This window comes from Corvus brachyrhynchos, unplaced genomic scaffold, assembly GCF_000691975.1.
Source record: "Corvus brachyrhynchos isolate BGI_N302 unplaced genomic scaffold, ASM69197v1 scaffold671, whole genome shotgun sequence".
Taxonomy (NCBI): Eukaryota; Metazoa; Chordata; class Aves; order Passeriformes; family Corvidae; genus Corvus; species Corvus brachyrhynchos.
Window position 1 is genome coordinate 511,496 of NW_008236441.1, and position 11,681 is coordinate 523,176.

The 11,681-nt window shown below is 41.6% G+C and overlaps 1 protein-coding gene across 1 annotated transcript in view; it reads left to right on the forward strand.

Annotated features, from left to right (window-relative positions):
- Window positions 1-11,681, forward strand: part of FN1 (fibronectin 1) — a 67,179-nt gene that overhangs the window by 2,660 nt on the left and 52,838 nt on the right. The window contains exon 2 of the mRNA XM_017747093.1: window positions 314-414. Coding sequence (XP_017602582.1) covers window positions 314-414 — 101 coding nt within the window. The remainder of the gene's footprint in view (window positions 1-313; window positions 415-11,681) is intronic.

Genomic DNA, 11,681 nt, shown 5'->3' on the forward strand with positions numbered 1-11,681 from the left:
CTTTCAGTTTTTCAAAGTGGAGAGCTGCCAAATTTTGCTGCCTTGAAAAGGCTTTAAATTTGAATTTGAAAAGAGTTTCAGAACTTTAATTAGCATCATGTTATTCCATGTAGCACCTGACCCTAGAGGAAAGTGAGCTGTGATTCTCTGAGATGTATTTGCTTCAGAAAGAGCAGCGGGCTTTCAGGAGCATCTGGCCACAAGTGAATTCCTGTGCAACACAGGGGGAACAGTGCTTGCTGAAATCCAAGTATTTCAGTTCTTTAAAAAAGGAAACATATTTCTTATGTTTCTTATATTCTTATCTTGCAAGTTGGAAAAGGGAAAATCTGCACAATAATGGAGGTGTGGTCAAGGGAGGATTCCTGGAAGAATGGGACAGGGCTAAAAATACAAAATACACAAGGAGTCAAGGTATTTCACTGTAGTGGTAGGAGAGATGATTAAGACAGAGATGTGCAAGCCAAGGTTTGACCATAAAAGCCTTTGGTCTTTTAAATAAAATGAAAACAGGCTGTCACAGCATCATAAAGGATGGTTATTACTGTAGACATAATAGACCCACTATAAATTCACTTTTTGTCTGACTTGGCCCTCTGCCATAAATGTGTTGCAAACCATCACAATGATGCCTCATAACCTTCCTTGACACAGCATCCTAAATTTCTTCCTTAGAAAGTGTGCCTCCAAATTTCCATGTGCATACTGTTGGTTTAACACCTTTGGTCATCGAGACAGAAAATAGTATTTTTCAGATGTCATGTAGGTGCAGAAGGTAAGTATACACTAGATTAAGAGAAATCTGACTTGTTCTCAGGAAAGATCTTCCAAGATCTTGGATATTAGATCTGAGCCATATTAGAACCAGTTCACAGAGCAACAACACCACTGTTAGCAGATAAAATTAACACCTTCTGCCTGTGTTTCTACTGCCTCCTGCTCTGAGCACACTGCAGCAAAAGGGAACATTGGCTAAAAATGTCACAGCCTTGATTTTAAAAGAAGTTTTGTGGTCCAGTGTAGCAATAATTTTATTTCAAGAAGCATCTGGATTTTATTAGATGCAAACAGAGTTGGTAGAAGTTGAGGAGGGGGGAGAGGTAAAAAATGTTCTCCCTGGAATATTTTAAACCAGAAGCATTCATCATGCACAGCATACCCTTATAATCTAACACAGGGGTTTAGGGTGACAGTGCAGTTCACTGCAAAGCTATTGCTACTGCAGTGAGTTATTGTGTTTATACTTTCATTGCCTCTGGCAACTTGCAAATGGTGACAGGTGAAAAGTTTCCTTTCTTCTTTGCAGGATTCAGCAGTTGCTTGCAGCCTCATTCAAGTTCTTTTGCAGCAGAAACGACTGAAGACTGATTTCTGGTCATTTCCAGACAGTTATGGACACTTGCTGAGCCTCTTCCTGACAAAAAAACCCCTTTATTTTTGGGAACTCATCACTTACAGATGATGTTTGTGATGCTCTCCCTGGTCTTGGCTCTTCTGGCACCAGTTTAACAAGGTCATGTCTTCCAGTTCCCACTCAATAAACATTATGTAATTTGTTCATTTCGACTGAATTAATATTTAGTAGACACATGAATACAAATTGGAGTATGAATCTAAATTTAAAACTCCCAGGTCACAACACCCAGAAGTTATGCTTGGACTTAAAATCAATATCAAAAATCAGTTTTGTAAAGGAAGTTTCTTCTTTCAACAAGGCAAAACAAACCAGTGATTGATATCCAGTGTGGCATTTGAACACCAGAAAGTGCTACCTTCCATGGAGGTGAATGTAGTTCAGTTTATTTATATTCTACCATTTAGGAGAGAATTTTACCTAAAAGGACTTAAAGATGTAAGCAGTCACCCGTAGCTGAGGCATGTCTGCAGTGCCCCTGTGCACTCATAAAAATAAATGGTGTGCATAGCACCGAACACACTATGGTGCATAGTTTTTAAAATTAATTTTATCTCTGTATGACCCCTGATTTAAAGTGCTGTGATTTGCAAATTTTTCGAGGTGTGTGTCCCACCAGCAAGGTGTAAGTATGCCTGGGATGCTCTGGCATATTCTTCCATCCTTAAAAAAAGGCAATAATTGTATGTACCACCTATAAATAAACAGATTTCTGGAACAACTCGGTAGCCCTGAAACCTGCTGTGTGGCACTCGAGGACAAGCACAAATTAATCATTTTAAGATTGTCCTGAGGATGGATTAAGCTCAGGCCATTTCCTCTTCCCTCCTGCAGCTTGGCTGTATCCAGCAGTGTTGGAAGGCACATTTTGTGTATCTGAGAACCAGATCTGAAAAGCCATTTAGCACCACTTATTAAAGCCAGCTAAGAGCATAAGCACGCAAATAGTAACTCATGAGGTCTCACTGATTCATGGTATGAACCTACACAGCTCTCCAGGGAGGGGGCTTTGGCCAATATGCTTAAATCATGGGAGGGATTTTTCTAGATGCCAAAAGGATTAGGACGCTCCGTTTTCATTAATAATCAGGCACTGTGCAAGGGCCCACCATGTCTTTGAAAATTCTTCTCCACGTGTTCGTTTCAGTATGAAATCATCTGGTGGGCTGCATCCTCCAGTGGGTGCATATCTGTTTGTTTCTTTTAAAAAGCTTGACTGCTTCCAAGAGCAGGAATAAACTCTTAGAAATACCTAATTAGTGTATTCAGATCATAACCAATACAGCATTACAGGTTTTTATTTCCTGTTCTGTGTTGATTTTTAATTAACACTGACATTTATATATAAAATACTTGGTTTTCAAAAGGCCAACTGGAGACCCTCTTGTGGATTACCTCATCCAAGCACAGATTTTTTGGTGTGCATATTTGTAATTGTTTGAAGGTTTTCCAAGCATATCTTAAAGTCATACCACAGTTTTCAAACACACTTATAAGAATGTTATAAGGGTATGAAACATCAAAGAAAAAAAATTAATTTTACACAGTAACGGTGCTTAGAGTTTGTGACAGACACTGGACGTGGAAAGAATATTTAGGCCCACATCCTGTGAAGGCTGGCACACAAATTTAGGGATATAGCTGCAGTCCATGGATTTGGAGATGGGCATGGACAGTATGTATGCTTTTGTGAGATTCCTCTGGTCTGCTTCAAAATCAGTGGCACTTTATGGTTTTGATTTTGGCTTTTCTGTAAAGAAGGAAGAATTTCTAATGGTCTGAAAGCATCAATCCTTCCCTGAGAGATGAGACAAAAAGAAAAACATTAAACAGAAATTAGGAGACTGAGCCTGCTCCCAAAGAAATGAAGGTCAGAAACAGTCTCATTTTAATGGAACCAAGTCTAGTAGTAAAATTTCTGCCTTCCTCTTAAATATTAGTCTTCCTTTGCTTCTCTTCTCATGTGTCTGCCACAGCTCTCATCTCTCCAGCAGCTGTGATCTGCTGCCAAGATTTGCTCTACTCTCCCTGTAATTTATGACCCTGTCATGAAGTTTATTCATACACACTTTCCCAGTGGCAAGGCTGAGGATACCAAGGTATCTAAACGCTGCTCACAGAGGTGCGTGGAGCGAGCTCTGGAGAGACAAAGCACATGCCTGCCTTTATTCAGGTGACAGCTGAGGTAAATCAAATAGTGGAATAACTGCAACAGGTAAAGCTACACACTTTAATTAGTCGTTGCAGGGTCAGAATGGGAGCCTTTGAGCTGCAAACCCTCACAGATCTCCAAGCTGAGAGCCAACATCAGCAAGGAATTCAGTGCCTTGGGTTGCCTCTGGCCTAACAGTGCTTCCCCCAGCTGATCTGCTTTCTCTTGGCAAGGTTTCTACCAGACACTGTTTCTACAGGAGCCAGGGGCATAAATGACATGGCTGTATGCACTCAGGCACTAGGACACCAAAATTTACTGTCTTTCAGTGAGATTCAGGCTCACAAGTCTCTGGGACCTGGCCTGTCAAACAATCTTAGGTCATAAACACATGGGAGGTAGATGTCCTTTGGCCGACGTGAGCCCCAGGCATCTCAGAGGGGCTTAAACACCAGTACTCCAGAGCCCAAAGCTTTACCACAGAGTCATCTTACAACAACACTGGCAAAACACTGGTGATTTTTCTGTGATCCTTAGGATTCTCTGGTCTTAAAGATTTCTTTCCCATGCACAGATGCTCAGTCTTCTATAAAAAATTCCTATCAAAGGTATGTCTCTCTCTTCCCCACTTTTTTTTCCCTATAAGAAATGTCTCAGGCTATTTTATTTGATAGAGGAAAAAGAGTAATTTTTTAAATTTATATTTAAGGAAATTTTTTTCTAAAGAAATGAGACTTACACAGGCCCTTTGCAGCCTTCCATTTCTATGTCCCTGTGCACCACTGAAACAAAATTCGAAAAAAGGGAGAAGGAAAAGTCCATCAGGAGATAAATTCTTTGTGTAGCACTAATTTTCAATACTACACATGACATTTTTGACTGTAAATTCATTGAAGAGACCTTCTGTCAAAAACTTTCCCTTCATTTTATGGGCACGTAATCTTCATTTTATACTAATGCACTCCATGGAAAATGTGAATGTTGTTCCTGGAAAGTGATCTACGACCTCTTTCCACATTGTACATAAATCTGGAGAGTATAATCAGATGCAGAAGCAATGTATATCTCCACACTCTGAAGCTCTACCTTCCCCTATAAATCTTTCAGATGTGGAATGGACAGCAAGTGGGTTTATACTAATCCTGCCAGATTAATACCCCAATCTGATGATAGGTATTTAGGTAACGTTTACTTCAATTTCGGCATGACCTGGCTAAGCAAAAATGTGCCTCCAATAAGTATAGCTGGCTTGGGACATATTCAATCAGTACAAACACCAGATGCATCATCAAGAGCTTTGGGATATTTGTTTTTAGCATATGACCACAAGATATGATGCAGCTTTGAAAAAGTTCCTACTTCACTTAATAATGATGTTCAGCTTTTTCGGTGTTGCCAGAAGCTATCCTGGAAAACATAATGAGAAACTTTCCTCTTCAGACTGTGTCAAACTATTCAGGCTTTTTTCCCCCCTTTGAAACAGCTTTTTTTTTTTTCTCTGTTTCCATGTCTGTAGAAATGCTAATCATTACCCTGAATTATCCAGCTAACAGGCTGAAATTCTGCTCTTTTTAAGAAAAGTGTGAATTTTCTTGCTCAGTTCAAGGGGCTGGACTGCAACCATCTTATTGTAAGGTAAGAGATTTAGTTTTCCACCCATTACATGCCTATGTGCCTGCCTGACCACTGCTCCCATGCCATTACAGGGAAAGTGTAACCCAGAAAGTATAGGCCAAACTACAAAGCCATCCCTCCGCCCAGCAGTCAAAGGTGCTGGCTGGTCTTGAGAGGAGAATTCTGCAAGAGAAGAGATGTGTTTGAATCACCAGCTTTCCTGCAAAACACTTTGAGGCTTTAAATCAGTGTGTAAGTGTTTGGAAGCAGTGAAACAGATTCCTGGAATATGGGCATGGCTCCTTGTTCTGGGCAAACTGACTTGTTTTCTCTTGTGATGTCCCAGTGGAAAACCTCTTGCAGCATCTCTAGCTAAGCCAATCCCACACATGTCATGGCTGAATCCTATCAGTGACAAAACTTCAATTTCCACATGAACTCCTTTGGTGTGGCTGTATCAGGGTAGATGGCAAAAAGAATAATGTAAAATGGCCCATGAAAACCATGTATATTTTTGTTACTACAGTAATTCATCGTCTCAAGAGTGCTGATGAAACTCTAGAAATACTGTCAGAAAGGTAAATGAAGTGAGTGATGGCTGTTGGAATGCTCCAAATCTGAAAGATTTCATGGACAGGTAGCTCACTACAGACTGAAAATACGAGCTCCAAGCCAGTCCAAGATGCAAAGAAACCCCCATAGCATAACAAGAACCAGAATCAAAAAACATATGCAGACTATTATCAGTTTTGAGTGCCAGAAAAAAAAGTCTAACCCACGATAATCACCAGTTGAAAGTAAAGAAAGAATTCAAAGGATTAATGACAGAGCAGAAATTTTCTGAGTCAGTCTTGAAAGTCCTTTGCCATGAGGCCAGCTTTCAACCAAAATGGATCCAAGCACAACTAGAAAGTAACATGAAGCCACCCCAGAAACAGTTAAACAATGAGACGTAGGTCTAAGGTAGCTCCATTTGCCAGCTTGACTGTCATTACAGGTTCCCAATGGAAGTGATGGGAGGAAAAAATAATTTCAATACTGATGCCTATAAAGAACCAAAACTGTCCCTTGGCAAAGCTCCCCAGGGAAGAATCATACCTGTAAGAAGCCCTGACTTCAGACTAATTACGAGTTGACAGATTGACACAAAATGAAAGTCCGGCCTGCTTTATTACAATTTCTTGCTAGAAGCTCAGCCTCCACACAGGGTTTGAATAAGTCAGAAATAGCCCTTCTGCCTTATTCTGGGCCTCTCTCTGGGCTGGATTCCCATCCACAGAAGAGAAAGAGTTGTGAAAGTCCCACAGGAGAAGTGACACTACTGCTGGGCCATAGAAACTGCCAAGCTAAAATAAATACATCAGAAACCAAGGAACATCTTGCTGGCCTGGACTATCAGGAGGCAGAGGGTAGAAAAGCAAGAAGAAGAAAGTGAGAATGAAGACAGGGAGAAGACTCAAGTTCTACCCCAGAAGCTGGAAAGTATAGAGCAGGAGGCCAATGAGAACTTCTGGGCAGGGCTGAAAAACAAGTGAAAGTGAGAGCTTCTCTCATCTCTGAGAATGCAGCCAAAAATCAGATTACTTACAGTAAAAGAAGAAGAAGGAAACAAGAAAAAAGAAAACCCCCTCAAAACTGGCAGCAAAGAACTATCCACACTCCTTGGCTCCATGTAATGCTGGGTGGAAGGGGTAAGAAGGAAACAGGGGACAAACTGCAGCTTGGAGCCAAAACATTTCCTTTGGGATGCTCCTGGCTCAGTTCAGCCCTTTGTGACTCTCAATCTCAACCCCTTATGCACTCCCCTATAATCATCATAATATGTGGCTGTTTGCTTGCTCAGTGTATTCAACTTCCTCACAGCAAGCCAAGCTCAACCCAGCACTAGCATTTATTTCTGGATTTTAACCAGGCCTGCCTAAAACCAAACAAGACTCAGTGTGGTTTGCCATATTCACTGGGAGAGAATAAAAGGAATTGCACTCAAACACCAGGGTTTGTGGCCAAGTTCACCTCATGCTGCTGGTGGTGATATCACTGTTATTTCACTTCACTTTAGTACTTTTAAAATTGCTCTGGAAAAAGGGAGGGTTTCAGCTCCGTTTCTGATCTTTGAGAGAGATGCAAGTGATCCTAACAACATAGACATAACTAACAGTTGTCGTTTCATTAAAAGAAAAAACCTTTATTACTCAAAAGTCTAATTATTGTTAGAAACCCGTAATGACTAAGTAAAAACAGCCACCAGAATGTGAGCAGGGCAGACATCAACTTGGGAGATGGAACAGCCCTTGAGACAAAATAGTTCCAGCTCTGCCTAAAATAACATCTTTCAAGAGCTGGCCCCATCGTGCTTGGTGTCAGACACCAAGCCAGGTCCCACAGTCCCAGTCAGTGATGCTCATGACACATCTTGAAACACCGACTCAGACCTCCAGAGCTGTCCTGAGAGTTCCCAGAAGTGCTGCAGAACTCCTCTGTCGGGGCATCAGGATGCGGTTTCCAAAGGATTTAGGGCAACGTGAGAAGGATTCAGGCATCTGTGAAAGTCTCTGCCAAATACCTCAAAATGTGATGAAGAACAGGTTTTCAGCTCTTTGAAGCTGGTGTTGCCCATTCAGAAGCTTCACCTGGGAATGAGGGACTGTGCCATGCCACTTGTCTGCCAATTCCCATTGTCATGGGTCTACTGAGAGTTCTCATTTTTGCTGATGTTTTGGCAGCAGGAAGCATGTCAGGATCTCTGTTTCTGTTCTTAAGTAACGTGTATGTGATGCAAACACCTCCTTAAAAGTCAGGAAAACAAACAAACAGCCTGAAAGTCCCAGGAGGACTCCTTTACCTGGGAAAGAATGAAAATCTCTTCCCCCTTGCCCTCCAAAGCCACTCCCCTGATTTTGCAGGGAGTAGCTCATGAGGGTTAAATGCCTGGGGCTGACAGTACTGCAGACTCTAATGCAAAACAAGAGCTGTGGCTGCAAACTTCTCATCACTGGCAAACTACAACAGTTTGGGTAAACCAAACTAAATACCCTAATCCATGGACAGCTAGAGAAAGGAAATGCGTTTTTCTGTGTTGATGACACTGAACAATTCGTTGGGAAGGACTAGGGAGGAGGGAGAAGAGAAGGAATTTCCACTGAGAGTGCCAAAGATGCAATTAATGTCCTGTCACGGAGCATTTATATGCGATGAAATTCATTCCTGTGCTGAGAGCCGGCATAAAGTTACGTCTCCCTGAAGTTGCAGTTAACAGGCAGAAGGAATGGATTTCATTTCAAGAGCGATGTTCCGGATTCCTGGACGAGACACTCAGCAGTGAATAAAGCACTGTGCAGTAGAGCCTCGGCAGCCTTGAAGTGAATTTTGCTGTGACCTAACAAAAACCACAGACTTGAAATTGTGATGATTCAGAAATTTTCAGCTCGCAACAGGGGTTCTTGCAAAATATTTGGGAACTGCAGGAAGCATTTAATGGTCTCCCTATGTCAAGGAGAGGAATCCTGACCTTTTCTCTTCATGATTCTTGTTCCTTATAAGCAATAATTTTAGGAGATGATTAAGCCTGGGTGGCCTTTTTTTCTAAGGTTGCTTATAGAATAACAAGTGACTTGGGTTGGTCCTTTCTGTACTGATTCACCTTCTCTTTGCTATAGGAATTTGCAGAAGAATGACTACAGGGACAGATCGTGCTCCCAGTCACATGTGGATCCCCACAAGGCTGTGCAGCAAAGGAAACCAAGTAGAGAGGTTTATCTGCAGAGCAATACAACGGAGAAACAAAAGTCAGGAGAACCTTATAAGGGCATCTGCCTTTCCTAGCCAAGAGTCAAAAAGGTAGGATTTCAGTAGGAAAAAAAATTTGAATAGACCAAGAACATGAATCAGAATACCAATGGCTAAAGCAGAGGTTTGGGACATTCCTAATCCTTATTTGGATGCAGAAACCATGAACGGGTGGTTTATAAATTCAAACTGATGTCATCTGAAGGAAGACTTCAGGTGAATCTTCCTTTCATTTCCTCTTAGCTTGAGGGACAAGCTGACAGCAGGACAGACAAATGAGCTACATCCATTTCCTGAAATAAATAAGAGACTTCTCACAAAATTTAACAGCATGCAATATAATAATTACTACATGCTTGTGTTGTAATTACTGTCAGAGATTCCTTTAAAAAAGAAACCAGGCTGTTCCAAATCATCTTGAAATACTATTCATAAGACTATTTCTGCCTGCTTGTAAATGATGGCTATGCAAGAAACTAATTTGAGCATCACTGGAAATTATAATTTTGTTTTGTATGCTTCCAGTAATGTTTTCTCAAACAGGGATCTTGCATTTGTCCCTGTATTTGTGTAATTATGTGGAAAGCATTAGACACAGTCACACGCTTGCTGACACTGTCTTTTCTCATTCAAGTTTCAGACAATACAATTTTCAGTTTGTGTAAATACTTATACTGCTCTAAGACCTAAGAGCAGTGCAAAATGATGTGAACTGGACTTAAAACAGACAGAAATTAGGTCAATGTCAATAATTTAACCTTTACAGGAACTATACCTGATATAGGAACCTTTTATATGCCACTTGCAAGTAATGGCTAAAAGCAGATATTTCTTCCTCGTGTTTCCACCACATCCTGTTCCTTAGGTAGTTAGCTCTTACACTTAAGCAGTTACATATCATAACTGTTATATATCATAACCCTCCTGTCCTGGAAGACTTCTCATCACCCTTTCCTTTTCCATGTCAATTGAGCTTAATTAGCAGCTTGTATCAGCAGCAGGATCTGTTCACACATTCATTGGCTCTATACTCAGTAACTGGAAAAATGACCTCAAATTGCCTCCTCATTGCATGTATGTATGTGCTTCCTAGGATGGAAACTCCTCTTTTCCACTGACTTCCACTCAGTAATTCTTCCTTTGGAGCAGGCTAGGTAAAGTACATCCAACGCTCATACAGCAACGTTTTCTGACAATGTGCTTTTCACCTGGCTTTTATCAGAGAATTCCAGACATAAGCTGGGACGTGGGATGGAATTTGAGGATGACACATCATATCTTAGGTCTCAGAAAAGCAGGAACAGTTTCTGAAAGCAGGTTCTCATTTCAAGAAAATGGATATTTGCTGGTTTATGATGCTGAGTCCTACTTCAAAAGCTAACACTCTCCCTTGCTGTGGCCACCTTAGTTCTGTGAATATTCTGAGGGATAATGTGTGTCTGGTGACTCAAAGAAATAGATAAATAAAAAAAAAAGGCAGTGCGATGGATCTAAAAATAAAAATTAGGAAAGGTGGGAATTAGCTCACCACAGCTCGCCTCAATTGCCAGGTCAGGTTGCAACTTCCAGTAAGTTTTCAGCAGAGTAGCTTGTGTAAATGTATCTGTGGGCACTCCTCATACAGGGGAAAAGAAATTTCCTTGAAAACAGATACCTGACATCACAACTATGTGTTTTCCTGGAACAGAGCACGCGCTGGATCCGTACTCTGCCTACTGACATAGTCTTCATCCCAAGAGTGATATTACTGCTTGCACGTCAGTAAAGAGAACACAGTGGGTTTGCAGGAAGTGGAACCAGAGCGTGGTGTTCAACATGCTAAAGAACTCATGGAAAACTGTGGATGTTCACCTTAAAGATGTCTGGAAACACCGTAGACTACTTCACACTCAGGTTTGCCTGAAGAGTTGCTTTTATACATTAAGAGCCACAGCAGACTTTTTAGATTAATAATCCCTTCGCCAAGACAGAGTATGTGTGAGAAGCACGAAAATGGTTAGCAACACAACCTTCCTGTATGATCTGAATTTGGGTGCTGGTCCAGGCGCTGCAGCAGAATGAGGCATGCACCACGCTTTGTTCACTGGCAGCCTGAGAGCCACACTTACTGTGCACATGCTCTGTTTTGCAGTATTCCTTCAAATTAGGGAAAAGAAACCCCCCCAGAGCAGCAGAGATGCCCACGGGAAGAAGACACAAGAAAGAGTTTGACAAAATTTGTGTACAGCAGGGTTACATTAGGGCGGCACACTGAAGAACCCTTCTACTTAATAAAGGTTCAACACCTAAAATTTCTGTTTTTCACTTTCCTTTTGTTCTCAGGGTTTATTTTGGACAGCAAGAAATAAAATCAGAGAAAGAGGGTGTTAAATTTATTTTGAACGGAATGCAATGACACCGATTTTTCCAAGTGAGGTGTGAAAGCTTTTAACCTTGAGTTCCCAGCAGCAGATAAAACATCACTCAGGGTTTCTATTTCCAACCCCTACGTTACACCTCACCTTCTCCCCGTGCAGAACATTACTCCTCCTGAAGGGAGAAGTATCCGCTTACAGGCAGCGCTGCTCCAAGGAAAAAAAGAAAAGTTTGCCTCTACCCTCAAAAATAGCCATTTTGTTCAGCCAGATGTTCTACAAAATGGCACGGCCGCTGTGCTTGAGGGGGGCCGGGCCTCCCACCCGGCGGGGCTCGGCGGGGCGGTGGCGGCCCCCGCCC